General features: G+C 61.6%; 1 protein-coding gene across 4 annotated transcripts in view; it reads right to left on the bottom strand.

The window, feature by feature from the left end:
* The window catches only part of CABIN1 (calcineurin binding protein 1), a 151,558-nt gene that overhangs the window by 12,143 nt on the left and 123,649 nt on the right, over positions 1–15,766 (bottom strand). For all 4 annotated transcript variants that reach the window (XM_028094169.2, XM_028094172.2, XM_088019652.1 and 1 more), the window contains 2 exons: positions 1,761–1,924; positions 813–909 (listed from right to left, as the gene is read on the bottom strand). In XM_028094169.2, the coding sequence (XP_027949970.1) occupies positions 813–909; positions 1,761–1,924 (261 nt within the window). The remainder of the gene's footprint in view (positions 1–812; positions 910–1,760; positions 1,925–15,766) is intronic.

The raw sequence follows: 15,766 nt of genomic DNA, 5'->3' as shown, positions 1-15,766 counted from the left end.
CAGCCCTGGGTGTCAGGGGTGGCCATCCCGGGCCAGTCTGGGTCTGCCCGTCTGCTAGCTGGCCCAGGCTGGGCCTGGAGACCTGCCTGAGGAAGTCCCTCCCTGTTCTGCTCCTCCAGCCTTGAGAGGGACTGACGGGGCATTGGAGGTGGTGCTGCTCCAGAAAAGTAGGGTTGGCCTGTGCGGGGATGGCCTTCCTCTAAATGCGGGCCTTAGGGCAGTCCTGGGCATCTAATGGTGGGGGTTGGGGGGACCCACCAGGGGCCACCTCGAATGCTTGCTGCAGAGCTGATTTCTGTTCTGGGCTCTCATGTGCCCCTAATGCACAGGAGCCAAGGTGGAGTCTCAGGCCGCCACCCTGAGCCCCTGCACCGGCACTGCCCTGGCTCAGACCCTTCCTGCCAGGCCGGTGACCTAACCTCCTAGGCCTCAGGGTGCTCAGCTATGAAAGGGGGTGAGGGCTGTGCCTGCCTCGGGGGGTGGAGGGGCGGTAAAAAGGAAGCAGGTGTGCCTGGAGCAATCCGAGGCCTCGCTCAGCCCACCAGGAGCCCATCATGTGCTTCAACATCAGAGCAGCTGTGACCCCGAGGTCGACCTGCCGGGTGGGGGTACACTGCTCAGGTAGCAGCCTCACGGAGTGTCGCTACTGTCCTCCCTGACCACAAGTCCACATCTGCCAAGCCGGTCAGCACCTCACTAAGTGTCTGCCACTTCCTTATTGTGCTGATCTTCGCCAGCCGGGGAGGCAGAGCGTGCTACTTCACAGGTGGCCGGGGCCGCGGCCTGGGAGAGGACAGGGGCCACAGGCGTACCTCTGCAAGCTCGCTCAGGGTGTCCTCCAGCACCTTCACAGTGAGGATGAAGGCCCGCTGTGCCAGGACCTGGCGGTCAGCATCTCGCAGATACTTCCTGCAGGCACACAGGGGTGGCCAGAGAAGACAGCAGAGCCTCAGAGCCACAGGCCCCTGGATGGCGGCCGAGGCCCTGCCCTGCCCTGAGAATACCTGCTGGTCCCTCAGCATCCCTCCTGCCTCGGTCCATGCGCTGGAAGCCTTCCCTGAGCCTCCTGCCTTGGCACCGAGCACAGACTGCCCTGGGCCCTCCGGACCTGGCCGGGAACCCCGGGGGCAGGGTGGGCAGGGCTGGGCCGAGTGAGAGCAGGGGGCCTCTGGCTTCTCTCTGTAAAGCCTGTCTCCAGGGCGCCCCAGGCCCCGGCTGAAGGCCCCACCCCAGCTCCTACAGGTGAATGAGACAAGAGAAGGTAAAGCAGTGCAGGCGCAGAGGACAGCTGTTCGCCCAGCTGGGCCAGACCATGTCTCCCAGGATCCCCTCCAAGCCCCACAAATGGCGGCTGCAGCAGATGTCCCTCGGGCCTGTCTGGCAAAGGGATCCCTCGTTACCTCTGCGGCCCAGGTCCCCCTGTTGCCTGGCTGGTTATTACTCGCCTTCACCTGAGGGACCCTGGCTATCATCTGGACACCTCTCTTTCCCCAGACCTGACAGCACCCTGAAAGCCCCAAGCTAGAGGAAAGGAAGGGGTAGCTTGTGTTTGCCCCAGGGGGCACAGGGCAGGGTGTTGTCTAGATACCGGAGAGAGAGGCCCCTGGAGAGAAGGGCTGGTCTAGGCTCCCCAGCCAGCGGAGAGACGCCCCGGGTGGGTGAGGGGCTCTAGCCCACATGTGCGCTCGTGCTCTGACCCCCGGCAGCGCGAGCTGCCCTCACGGGGCTGAGCACACACTAGGCCGGGTGGCTGCACTCACTTGCCCTGGTCCGGGGTCCGCTGCAGCATGGAGGACACCTTCAGCAGGGTGCTGTGGTCCCGGAGCTGGGCCAGCACCTTCAGCAGCAGCACAATGGAACGGTTCATGTGCCAGGCGAAGCTGCCTGGTCGGTCGATCTCGTCCACGGGGATCCGCCAGATGCCCTGTGAGATGGACGGGGGTGGGCATGAGGGGGGGCTGCTGTGGCTGGAGCCTGCCACAGTACCAGAGGGCACTCTGCCCAGTCCACGACGCCTCGGACCCCTCTTGCTGCCCCACGGGGAGTGGGAGGGTGGCCACCCCCACCTACATCCCCCTGCAGATGGTGGCAAAGGATACACGCGCTGTTTCGCACTCTCCTCCTCTGAATGGCTGCATGGCACGTATGTACTTGTTCTGTCCCCTACGGGAAACACGCAGGTCATGCCTAGTCAAATGCAACCAGTGGGAGAAGCCCAGAGCCTCTGTGCCTCCACGCAGGGGCTGACTCAGCCACGGGACCAATTCCTAGGGTCAAACTGATGGGTCAAAAGGTGGCCACTGTGCTTCTGGCAGCTGTTGCTGGCCAGACAGGCTCAAGCCTGGCCTCCACCCATGCGCATTTGCTCCAGCGATGCCCAGAGTCTAGAGGGCCGGGCTGAAAATGACCTGCAGCTTGCAGAATGCCCTGGTTCCCGCCAACCTGCCTTTGTCCGCGGTATACTCCGCCCGGGACCCCCTCCTCCACTTCTCGGCCATCCAACCTCACTGTCTGGAAGGCTGAGCTGGAGCAGGGCTGGCTCTGGGGAGCCCTGCCACCATCCCCCTCAGTCTGTGCTCAGCCCACTGCTGTACTGGGCACCCTGCCCATTGGCAGCTCCCTGGGGCATCCCCACACCCAGCACGGTGTCTGAGACATACTGGTCCAGGTGAGGCGTGGTGAAGGAAAGGACAACCAAGGGTGCTAATTATAAGTGAACAGAAGCAGGCCTGAGGCTGCGGGGCCTGGACGTTAGGATTTGTGTCTCTGGGGCAGGACTTTGGGGGCCTGGAGGGAGCAGGCAGGCTCACAGCTGGCTCTCTGTGGCTAACACCCTAGAGAAATTCCTGCCCAAAATAGACTGGGGCTGTAAGCAATGCCGCCTCCTCTACCTGGGGCCCCCAGCAGGGTACCCAAGGGTGGGGTGCAACTCCAAGGGCCCTATTCCCGTGGGTGCTAAGTCCATGCTCCAGCAGTCCCAGGAGGGAAGGCAGGGCACCTCCAAGCCCCCATAGCCTCCACACTGGATCCCTGGGCTTACACTGGATACAGACCCACCCCCCCCACCCCCAAGCAGTCTGGGGGTGCTGTGTGAAGGCTGGCAACCACCCTTCATCCCAGGCAGTGCCAAACAAGTCACCAGCTGCTTCCCGGCCTGGACAAAACCAGGAGGCTGAGGCCACCCTCACCCAAGGCACCGACACCAACGCTGTGATTTCCCACTGGGCCCAGGGGGCTTCTGCAGCAGCTCAGGAAAAGCTGCCACTTGAGAGGACAAGGGACAGCTTTGAGCAGCTGTCTGGCCAGTGTGGCCCTGACACCCTGCCCCCAGATGTACAGCAATGGCCGAGAAGGTGCCGTCTCTGTTGCCTGCCAGGCCTAGCGGTGTAAGACAAAAGAGCCCGGCTCTTCCACGGCACTGCAGACATCACCATGTTACGTTCATCACCACGGGCTCGCACAGCTACGTCGGGGAGGGCGGAGCTCAGAGATGAGGAGTGACTCCCTCAGGGTCACACAGCATGAGGGGCAGCCCCACAGCTGGCCCCTCGCCGCGCCCAAAGCTCTGAGGACAGGGAGGACAAGCGCAACCAGCCCAGAGGGAAGCCTCCACCACCTGCCCCAGCCCTCTGCTGCTGGTCTCGGGCTCCTTCCCACACCTAACAGGAGAGGCGGAAAGCCAGAGAAACACAGCCCAACCATGTGCGGAGACACTGCAGGCATGTGCCAGAGCTGGCCCAGGGCCACAGGCCAAGTCCGGGAGCTGGGTGTGACCCTACTGCTCCCGGATCTCATTCTTCCTTAGGGCACAGAGGGGCGTGCCCTGCTCTGCACCATCAATCCTAAGGGCCCAGAATGACCCTGGATTTCACTGAATCCCTCCCTCTTCCCTGGCTGAACCTCTGAAGACTCAAGGGACACGGTGAGGTCACTCTTCCCAGTGTACCTTGATCTGGGGTCAGAAAGTCTCTCCCAGCTGCCTTATGAGCACCTGGGGGCGGAGGGCCCCTGACGTCCTTCAGGGAATAATCAGGGAGGATGAATGGAAGACTCACATTTGTTCCTCCAAATCGTGTTTGGGGGTAGCTGTGTAAGGAGAAGGGTGCTGACTTTTCTGGATCCTCCCCTGGCGAGTGGCTCTGTTCCTCCCATAGCACCCCTGCCCTCCATGCTAGCTGAGTCAGGGCACAGGCTGGGGGAGGAAGGGAGGAGGTCTGAAGACAGGCCTGCCAGGGACTTGGGGTCAGCCTGGTTGTGGGCAGAGGCAAGGGTCATGGGGCCTCAGATATGGTGCCAATGCCTCAAGAGGCTCCAGGCACTTGGGGAACATGGGCCCCAATACCTGGCCCCCACAACCTGCCTGGTGGGCACCAGCCTTAGCCTGCATGTCTGGGGAGTTCACCCCCTCTGGAGATGGCCCATTTCATTCTTGATAAATTGTTAGACAAGGTTTCTTCCACTGTGCTAGAACCCCAGGAATGTTCCCACACCCCTGGCCCTCCCTGGCATCCAAGCCTGCACCTTGTGCCCCTAACATTCCTGCCCCAGCTTGGCCCTCATCCTGCCTCTTCCTCCCACTCTTGCCCCCAATCCATCCACCCAGCCGGGGCCAGGACAATTCAGGAAAAAGATAATGTGAGCACATCACGCCCCTGCTTATATCCTTGACAGCCAGCTCCCTTACCTACCTCAGCTGAAGCCCGAGGCTCACTGGCCTTTGCACCCCTCCTCCCTTGATTCTGGACACTCACCACACCCGCCCCCTTACAGAGCTGTGAATTTTATGCTTCTCACTTTTTGGGGTGCCCTCTCAAGCCTGGCTGTGATGTCACCTCCTCGCTGAAGCCCTCCTGGCCTGCTGCCCTCCTAAGTCTCTGCCAGGACCACTCAGGGTCAGCCCCTTAGATGGTCAGGGGGTGGGCCTGTGGCTGGGAATGCATCCTAAGTGGGGGCAGGTCTGCTTCAGCTCCAGGTCCCCAGGGACCCGACACAAACCTGGCAGAGCAGGCAAGGTGCCCGCCCAGCTTGAGAAGGGCTTGCTGCTCGCAGAAGCCTAGCTCCTCCATCTCCCTGCCGGTCTCTCACCCTGGAGATTTCTAGGGTAGGTGGGAAACAATTCTGCTCTTCTGAATGCTTTTCAGAGCTCTGGGTGTGCATATGAGCCCTGCACTGGAGGGGGGTGGTGGCAGCACGCCTCCTTGCTGATGGCAAGTCAGCAACACGCTCACTGAGGGCTGGCAGGACCTGGGGCTGCTTGGAGGCCTATCCTGCCAGGCTCCTCGTCGGGCGAGGGCCAGCTCTCCTCTCCCCCCTGAAAAAGGTGGGGCCGAGAAGACAATGCCAGAGGTAAAAAACATTTGGCCCTCTGCAGGGTGGGCCAGGTGACCACAGCAGACTTGGCAGATGGTGGGGTCATGGGTAGGGTCCCTGCAGAGAGGGGATCCCAAACTCCTGCTCTTGCTCCCAAGTTCTAGAATCAAAGACACAGAGCATTTACCTGTTTGGTTTTCTTCTTGGAAGAGGGATGGGATGTGCCAAAATGAGCCAGTAAGCATGCCAAAAAAAACCTGTCTGAAGGACTTACCACGTCATCCCCCAAAGTGGGCCAACCTGGGACTATGAGGGGTGGCTGGGCACTGCCAGCCCCACCGGCAATCATATGCAGGCAGGGGCTGTCATCTGCTCCCTGAAGCAAGGAAGTGCCTCAGATAAGACACTTTCTGGATGCACAGCGAGCAGGGGCGGGGTCTGCCTGCCATCCGCTCCCCGTCACGCCGTGGCATCACAGGCCTGCCCTTCCCACCCCTACCCTTCCTCCTGCACCCCGTTCCTGGTTTCCAGGATGCTGCTCCCTGCCAGGCACTGAGAGATCTGGTGGCATCAGAGTTCCACGGTCATGGACGTTTTCAAGCACACTTAGCTGGCTCAAACTGCTCATTGTGCAGGTGGGAACTCGAGGCCCACTGAGGGGCAGCGAGCCCCCAGCCCCATTGCTGGACAACAGCCAAGCCTGGAATGCAGATGGATTCCCTCCTCACAGCTGGGGCACTGGGCTACCTTCCACCGCAGGCACGGACTGAGAGCCTGGCTGAGCAGCCTCTGCATGGGCCCGGCCAATCTGTGATCACTCTGAGAGCAGAACAGGGTCCCTGTGCCCGGGAGCCAGACTCCCGAAGAGCTTTTAGCCAATCCCTGAGGAGGGACGGGGCCAGGATGCACCCTGTGAGGACAGATCTACTTTGTCCCACGTGTTTTAGGGCGCCCTGTTAATCCATCTCCTTTCCAGATATGTGCACTCGGCCATACCGTAACCCCCTATTTCAGCAAGGATGGAAGACCACACAAATCAGGCACAGAGTCCATAGACATTCAGAGGGGAACCACAGCCACCATAAGCCCCGGGGAGGTTCCTGCAGACAAGCAGCAGCCTCCAGGGACAGCTGGCCCGAGGGCGTGGAGCCACCAGGCAGAGTCACAAGCTGGCAGGGTGGCAGGTTAGCCAACAACTCTGCCTTCTGCCTCTGTTTGCAGCCAGAGCCCCCATGATACTAGCAGCCCCGAGACGAGTGGGACCCTCCCCGCCCCCTCACAGAGGGGAAGAAGCCAAAGCACACTCCCACATACTGCCCCTCAGGAAAAGACAGCCCTGCCGTGCCGGGCCTGCTCTGAAGCCCCTCAGAGAACCAGGGAGCTCCCAGGGAGGGGACAGGCATCGGGCGAGGGATGTCTGCACGCGGGAGGAAGGGGTACAGCCAGGCTCCACCTGCAGCAGCCGGGGCCACATGCGCAGGCCTCAGGGAGGGTGCAGGGGATGTGCCAGGGGGCATCTGAGGGGGAGGAAGAAGGGGCCTAACGGGAAGACAGTAGGCAGCAGTGCCCAAGACGACGGGCAGATGGGAGCGGCCCGAGGGAGGCCTGCACCTGAGGTTGAAGGACAGGCCAAAGCAGGATCACAGCGAAGTGAGGGCAGGAGTGGCAGCCAGGGGCAGCAGGGACCCCACAAAGAGGGTCTGGGATGGGGCTCACCCTCGAGAGAGGAAGGCAGCACTGGTGCTCAGGTGCCGGGCAGCGCCCAGGGGGCATGAGGCAGGGTCCCTCCGACTTCTCCCTTGTGCCCCACCCAGCTGCCCTCCTGTCCTGTAGCTCTGGCTGCACCCCCCAAGACTCCCCTCTGCCAAAGTGCAGGGCACACACTCAATTCCTGGCTGGGATGATGCCTGCTTGGAGAGCTACGGGCAGTTGGGGGCGCCCAGCAGCAGCCTCAGAGCACTTAGAAACACAAAATGGGCTCGAAGCTCCACCCATGTGCAGCTCCTCCGGAGCATCTCAGCCGACCCCCAATGCGTCCAAGTGGTTCCAGGCTCCTAGCAAGCAGATGAGGTCACTGAGACAGACTATAGCCGCCTGAATAATTCATGGAGCCCCAGACTCTGGGCTGAGCACTTGATACAAGTTACCAAACTCTCCCTGTAGCCTTGAGACTCCAGCATCCTCCTACCGCTCTTAAGGAAACAGAGCTTCAGTAGCTGAGCCCCACACTTGAGCAAGCCTGGGGGTTCATGGAGGCTGGCCAGCATGGCTGGGGGCCCTTGGAGCCTTTCCCAGGGGAGCTGAGAGCTGGGTTGGTGGAAGGGGTGGGTTGTTGCCGGGCCACCTTGCACTCTTGCCCATTGTGGGCAACAGTGTGTTCACTGTCCACTCACAAAGGGGGGCTGGAAAGCAGCGTGAGGCTGGTGCCTGGCCAGGAAGGCCACGAGGCCTTGGCCTCTGGTCACCAAAATCTTGGCAGGTGGCACCTCAGGATGGACAGCAGATACCCCTACTGGCATGGAGCACTGCGCCTGGCTGCCAGGCCAAAGTTGGGCTCATTCCTAAGGCTCATGCTGTCTCCAGCACACTGTAGTTTGGGGGCAGCTTCTTCCTGGAGGGACAGGGACTCCCCTCTCCCCAGATTCCTGATCAGCTGGCCAGTCCACACCTCCCTTACTGCCTCAGTGTGGGCTGGAAGGCCTTGCCCATCATACTCCTGGGCCCCTGGCTCCCTGCACACCAGCAGGGCTTCCCATGGCTCAGGACCAACTCTTGAGCTTGGCAACCCAAAACCACAGGTCCAGATACAGTTCTGACTCTCATGTTAGCTCCAACTGCCCTGTGCAGAGCCGCTGTTCAGGCCATTCTCGACAATATACCCCAAGGTCATTCTGAGGCTCCCAGATGCACTTGTCACCTTCACATCTCTCAGTAACAGCTCCTCCTGGGGCCTCCTCCACTCCAAGGGCACAAGCAAAGGCCCCCCCAAGGGAAACAAGGGGCCCAGAAATGCCAAAGCAGAGAAGGAGGCAGGTGGCAGGTGTGGCCCAATCGGGCTCTTCCATCTAAGCCACACTCAGACCCAGGGCATGGGCTTGTCACTGAGTGGAGGAGGCTCAAGCCATGGGGACCAGGTGTAGACTCAGACTCCTCCCACGCCCACACTGACAGGGACTGTCCAAGTGGGTAATCAACCCACTCTTCATTTTCCAGAGGGGGAAGGTAAGTTCACACAACCTGCCTGAAGCTACCCAGTGACCTGGTGTGGGATCAGACACAGGGACCAGACTCCCCCTCTTCAGGTCTCTCTCCCTGCATTCTCCCTGAATGCTTACAAAGGTACAAAAGGTCAGCAATGTGATCTGTGATTTACAGACTAGAAACAGAAATGCAGAACCGAGCAGTGATACCAAATCACTTCAGTTCTGAGCCAGGACCTTTGAAGACCTGAGAACACCCCCTTGAAAGGGGAGGCTGGAACTGGATATCACCTGCTGGCAGAGGACTGGGGAGTGAACATCCTTCACCAGTACCTCTGAGCGCCTCTGACACTTCATAATCCAGTCCTCTGAGCCCCTGTTTTGGGCATGGCCTCCAGCCTCAGTCTTCCAGAACTCTGCTGGGCTCCTCTTGCTGTCCCCTGCTGCCCTACCCACAGGACTCAGGTGTCCCTTCCCCACTCTGCTATTACTGGGGTCATGCCCAGCTGGGGCACCTGGCAAGGCTCAAGCAGGAGGACAGAAGAGAAGGTAGCCATCCCTGGGAGCACCCAGAAAGGCCACAAAGGAGACAGGCTTCAGTGCCTTGGGGATAAACTAAGCAGGGAAAGACGGTGAGATGCCAACAGTACTGCGGGAGACCTAGGGGTGCTTAGTCTGCTGAGGCAATAGGTAGGCAGCTGGCTGTCTGGACCGTCTCCAGTTCACCCCAGGCTGCTACAGCCTGAGGGGGTCTACGTCTGCCTGGGGCCCTCTCAGGCCTCCCCTACCTGACCAGGGGCTGCTCATAGGATGCTTATAAAGGCTAGCTCTTGAGATCAGTAGCCAGTCCCAAGGAACCCGAATCCTGGCCTGCCCTGCCACGGCCTCCCAGACTCTGAGCTGCCTAGGGTTCGGCATGAAGGGCTGCGCTCACTGGCACCGTGGGCCCCTGAAATAGATCCTGGCCTTCTGGGGGAAAGGGAAGCCCTCCCACATGAGAGTCAAGCTAGGCAGACAGGGACGTGGGCCCACTGGGCCTGCCCAAGCAGCCTCCAGGAAAGGAATGTTCCAGGGCAAAACCACAAACCCTGGCCTCCAAGTCCCCTCAACCTCGGTGCAGCTCTAGAGTGCCTCTGAGTGAGTCCCCAGCATGAACCAAGGTGAACAGGCTCTGGAGAGTTTATGCCCCAGATGAATCCCCTCTGGGTGCTGGGAAGGCCCAACTCAGGAGTTGCTCCAGAGTGACCTCTGGGTCTCCCAGGGCCAATCGGCCTGGGAACTGGGCAAAAGGCCAAGTGTATCCCAGGAATCAGGAGTCTCGTGGATGGGTCAGGCACACCCACCAGAGGGGGTCCCTGCTAGTAGGAGAGACAGACACACATGCATCCAGGGAGGGGAGAGAAGGAATGGTTGGTACGAGGAGTAATGGGGCGAGAAAATAAGGACTTCGGGGAGGGAGTGTTCAGGGAAAGCCAGAGAAAAGCCAGGAAGGAGAAGGGGCCAGAGGAGGAGGAGCCTCTGTCAAGTGGGGAGGAAATGGGCAACCCCCTAGGGTTGACCTTATCACCCAGAGTACCCTGAGCAAGAGAACAAAGAAGTGTGGATTTTTTTTTTTTTTTTGCTTGTAATTTTTATCTTAAATTATAACTCGGTAAACAGAGCACAGCTTTTTTCTACCATCAAAATTCCTGTCATTTAAAATGACCACAGCACATCACCCCACAGGTGTACCCAAACCCATCCAGTCCCCTCCTGGTGGGCACCTGGGGCTGAGTCCTTAGAATTATGAACAATGCTGGCTGAACAGCCATCCCCACAGATCTTTTCTCTCTCTCCTTGGAATGGATCCCCCAGAGGGGACAAAAGAGTAGGTATGCAGCAGCAGCAGCAGCAGCAGCAGGGCCTTGGTTCTGACCTATGACAGGTGTGTGTTGCGGGGCGGGGGGGTGGGGTGGGGGGAGTCCATCATCCTAGGCCTTCCCAGTCCCCAGTTAGCCCCGTGTGCCACAGTATGACAGGTGAACAGGCCTCCCAGGGCTGCTCAGCTCCAACATTCCTGTCCACAGAAAACACAGTGCTGTAAGCACCCAAGGGAGAACCCATCCCCCCTCCCCGCAGAGGGATTCCTGCAGCCCACCCCCCACCTGGCATGGGTGCAGTGGTGACTCAGCGCTCCAAACAGGCGAGGGCGGGCAGCCTGCTGGCATCCCATTCCCAGGAGCAGCGGGCTTGGGGCTGTGGGAGCAGGCTGCTTCCAGCTGAGGACCTTCTTCCATGCAGGTGACAAGCTGGAGAGAGCAAGGGAGCCCCTCAGTAGGGAGGGGTGCTGGGGTAGATTAGGGCCTCTCCCCCCAGAAAAGCATAAAAACTTTCCACAGTCCAGCAGCCCAACTGACCCCAAGCTGAGCCAGGACAGAATATTGACCCTTGGCCCTCAGGTCAGGAGCAGCCTTAGGGAGAATACCAGCATCCTCCAAAGTCTTAGGGAGACACCTGTCGCGGGCAAACCCATATGAACCTCCCAAACAGCAAGACTACTTGGAGAAAGTGTGTAGGGCTGAACTTGGTGGCTGTAAGCCCGGGGTGGGGGTGGGGGTGGGGCAACCGTACTGACAGGGTGCCTGTCCAGCTTCTTCAACATGGGATACCAATTTAGAGCTCATGGGGAGAGACTCGTCCCAGGGCACACAGCCAGCAGGGAGCTGAAACTATGGCAAAACTCAGACTACTCTACTCTTCCCACTGCACCCCGCTTGTCCCCAAGTAAGGCGAACATCAGAGACAGCGCCAGGCTGGCAGGGCGGCACCTCTCCCATAGCTGGCCCAGACAGCTCCATCTCCTTCAGGAGCCACCCTCCTCAGGAGTCCCGAGGCCTTTGGGGCTAAGACTCCCCATCTTCCTGATGCCCGTAAGAGCGAAGGGCCCTGCCCCTCCCACAGCACTTGGAGCCACTGTCCTGTTCCAGGCCTACGGTTGGCTGCACAGCCAGCGGTAGGCTAGGTTGAACACCCCTGGGGGCAGGAAGTCCTGCAGCCTCCACTGCAAACCCACCAGGGCCCGCCTCTCTGGCCGCAGGGTTGCACAGAAACCGCCGGGGGCGCCGTCACCCTCCACCCAACCAGCGGTCCTCGCTGGGCTCCCGAGGGCAAGGGATTCCCCGCGCCATCCACAGGTAATGAGTCCCCAGCACAGGCAGGGTTTGGGGAAGCCTGCAATTTGCCTGCAGCTGGCGCCCGCCCGCTTTCAGCCTCTTCTACCAAATGAGACGTCGCACACTGGGTCCCCGGAACGGCTGGCTGCCCCTCCCCTCCCCTCCCCCGCATCCCCCCCCCCCGCGCCCCGCGGAAAAGCAGAAACGACAAACAACTAAGTGCGTGGGGGGGAGCCCAGCCCTCAACTCCACCGCGGCCCCGCCTGCGTGTGCCGCACCCCTGTCCTGCGCCCGCGCCCCCGCCCCACGCCCCTCTGCACCCTCCCTTCCCACTCCGCCGCGGGGCAAGGTCCTGGCCCAGCTCCGGGCTCCGAGCAGGCTAGGCGCTCACAAACCGCTGGCACCATCCTGCCGCCCCCGCACAGCAGCTATTTATAGCTGGGGAAGCACCGCGCCCGGGCGCCACTGCCCACCCCGCCGGCCCGCTCACCATCCCCAGGAGCGGCCCCGCGCTGCTCCTCCTCGGCGCCGCCCGCCGCGAAGTTGCTCGGGCCGGCGGGAGAGCGGCTTTGGCTTTCGCTTTCGCGCGGCGCACACCCCCGCGCGCCGGCTCGCGGCCCCGGGCTGGGTCGGGCTGGACTCGCCCGGGGCTCGCTGCGCGGGCTTCTCCCCCAGCGGCGCGGGTGCGGGTGCGGGCTCCACCAGTGCCCGCCGCCCGCCCCCGCGCGCCGCCGCCCGGCCCACCCGGCCGCCCACCTGACGCTGCGCAGGGCGCCGGCCCGGGGGCATGGGGGCGCCGCGGCCCCGCCGCCGGCCGACTTCCTCCGCCGCGGCGCCCGGGAAACCACGACCCGCGGGCTTCCTGCTGCGCCTGGCGGGGCAGGGGGCCGGGGCGGGGGTGGCAGCCCAAGCCGACCCTGGGAGGGCTGGGCAAAAGCTTTGGAAAGCGGGGAGCCGGCAGGCAGAGGAGGAGAGGCGGTCGCGGCCCAGGCCCCCGCCCCCCAGCCCCGGTCAAGTTCCTACCCGCCGGCTCCGCCGTGGCATCTGTGCAGCAGAGCTAGGGCGGGCGCCGGGCCATGGCCGCGGAGGCTCGTTCGCTCGCGGCGGGCCGGGGCGGGGCGGGCAGAGCCGGACGGGGCGCGGGCACTCGCTCCCTCGCTCGGCCTGGAAGCGGGCCCAGCAGCACAACTGACTTTTGCCGGCCAATCCTCGCAGGTTCCCTGGCCCGGTGCGCGCCGGTGGTGGTGGGCTGCCCACCCGGCGAGGGGTGCGGCCCTCACCGCGGGAGGCTGTGGGTCCCAAAGGCCCCGGACCAGGCGATGTAGGGCCGGCAGGGAGTGCGGCGAGTTGGGGGTGGGGGGGAGCCGTGGCAGTCCTCACCCTGCACGCGGTATCTATGTGAACGGCGCCCCCTGGAGTTGTGCCAGGCGAAGGCCCTGTGGAGGGCAGAGGAGTGGGTGTGTGGGGACACGCAGCTACACTGAGATGTCCTTGCAGATCCAATGGGGCAGTGGGAGGTGGAGTAAAGTCCTTCCCACTAACATTCTCAGAGGGAAGGGCAGAACAGAGATGCCATGGCAGTCCCCCAGTGGGTTTTACAGCTGGCAGGGGCCTCATTTTCCAGTTGGGCCGTGAGGCTGAGCCTGGAGAAGGCCCTGGGTCAAGGCGGTGGGAGTGGCCTGACCAGGCCAGGCAGAAGCAGGGTGGGCTCAGGATTCCCCTCTTGGACTCTATTCCAAGAAGGGCAGTAGCACCCCTCCCTCTCAGCACAGGGTAGCCTGGAAGGGGGCCTGTGCTCATTCTACAGATGAGGAATGGGCTCAGAGAGAAGAGCCTCACCCAGGAACATACCACCATGGCCCCAGCACCCATAGCTCTGGTGTGCACACAGCACTGTGGGGCACGCTGCTCCAGGACTGTCCACCAACTACCAGCAGCTCCTCCCTTGCCAGGTGAGGAGAGGCCAAGCAAAGGCAGAGACAGTGAATAGAGAGATGCTGCACCAAGCCCTGGCCTGCCACCAGGCAACTGCCCCCCGTCCGCTGCCCCCCCAAGCTTCTCTCTCACCACCTCAGTGCCTTGAGTTCCTTGTTTCCTCCTCTTTCCCCACACACCCAGAGACCTCAGATCCACCTGTCCCCTATCCTGGTGACACTTGTCTTGGTGCAATCTCCCTGAGCCAACTTGTTTCCACCTATCCTACACTTAGGCTAGTTTCTGCCCACTAGTGTTCCCAGTCTTACTATGTGCCCCTGCCAGGTGCCCTTAATCCAAATGGGCTCGGGTCCAACCTACCCCTTCAGCCAGGGGGATGTCACACTCTCTGTCCTCCCTCCCTCTCCCCCTGGAGGACCACTACTCCCTGCCAGGCAGTGGAAGAACCAGGCTGCAGTTCTAGAGGTCATCCACTCACAGGGAGAGAAGCATGAGCACAAGCCACCCAGGGTTATGTGAGGACGAGGGTCTCCTGACTGGGTGCTCGCCACAGGTCGAGTCTCAGAGGAGTTCTAAATCCACATGGTGCTCAAGTCACAACAGCCCCTCGCCATCTACACGCATATCATCATTTGACACTCACATGTGGGGACAGGTTCAGAGAGGTTGGGCACTGGTTCAGAGTCACACAGCAGTAAGGTCAGTATGGCCAGGACCTGCTGCCAGGCCTGGCTGGCTTCAGAGCTGGTTGACTCCTCCTGGCTGTACGGAAGGCTGAAGCAGACAAGTGACACTTGTGCCTTGCACAGCTCATGACCTCACTTCATACCTGATCCACTTCCTGTAAGATAAAGTCAGACCAAAGGAGGCTGAGAACATGTGCTCATCACACCTCGGCCAGGAAAAGCTGTCTGTGTTACAGAGTATGTAGTTGTCTGGAAACCAGCCCTTGCGGTGCTCTCATGAGCACACTGAGGCCCAGGGTGGGCTGGGGCAGCCGGGGGTCCCATGGTCTTGGCTGTCATCGCAGGAGGGAGGCCCGTAGTGGGTGAGGGGAGCTCAGAGGTTCTGTGCCTGGCCTCTGCCCAGCAAAGTCTCTGGAGAGAGACTAGCCTGGGACACTGTGTGCTCCCAGTGGTCTCCAGCTTCCTCGGCTCTGCCCCAGGGACCTCGCAGTACCCAGCACCCCAAGCCCTGGTTTGTGCAAACCCTCTCCAGAGCCCCGTGACATGGGCATTGCCATTTCTAGCTGACAGACCATGGCACTGAGGCCCAGAACTGGGAGGTGGGAATCACTCTCCCTGAGCCCCCAGGAGGAAGCATTCCTGTGCACACTTCATGTGAGAGTGCTGAGACAGGGGACCCGGGTGGGCTTGCATCAGATCCTCAAGAATTCTTTGGGCCCAAAAGAGCCTTGTGCCCCTTCTGGGACTTACCAGTACCCTACACAGGAGAGCCCCCATGGGTCCTGATCACCCACAAAGCACCTGGCTGTGCAGCACACAGTCCTCTGACTGCTGTCCAGGGAGGATGGCAGCTCATCCACCTCAGGGCCACCCCTGAAACCTTGGCGGCTGCTGCAGCACTCCGCCAGCCTCAGGGGCCCAGGAGGCCAGTCCATCCTGACCATGCTCACCCAGAGGCTGGCAGGAGCCCCGGCAAGCAGGGTCTAACCGGTGGGTTGCCTGCTCTGGGTCAATCCTGGCGATCGGGTGGCCCTGCCCCCTGTCTGGGTGTTGAAGGGCATGCTCCAGCCTGTCCGTGGAGGAGGACCGATGTTAGAAGCAGATGTGCTGGCCCTGGGCTGCATGCAGGCCCAAGCCTCCTCAGCCTCGGGGCAGGAGGGGCCCCGTGCCATCAGAGTATCCCACTGCCTTTCCAAGGGATATCTGACCTTCAATCTCCAAAGCAAACTTCGATGACTGATCATAAGAACACAAAAGTCTTGAGGACATCGCCTGGTCCTACAGGGACCTTCCCAGGCAGACCCCTCGCCCCAGTCCAGCTCCAGGACAGATGGGTCACCATGGAGAGGACAACGGTGGCAAGGGCAATAGGTAGGTGGCCCTGAGAGCCACCTCCCCACCCCTGGGCCCGAGGCCCCTGGTTAAGGTCCAACTCTGAGAGGTGCTGACCCATCACGTCCCCCCCAGCTGCTGTCCACCCAGC

Source organism: Eumetopias jubatus, unplaced genomic scaffold (genome assembly GCF_037043125.1).
Source record: "Eumetopias jubatus isolate StellerSeaLion01/CBP00866 unplaced genomic scaffold, mEumJub1_p1.0 scaffold_16, whole genome shotgun sequence".
Classification (NCBI taxonomy): domain Eukaryota; kingdom Metazoa; phylum Chordata; class Mammalia; order Carnivora; family Otariidae; genus Eumetopias; species Eumetopias jubatus.
This window is presented reverse-complemented; position numbering and strand designations above follow the sequence as displayed.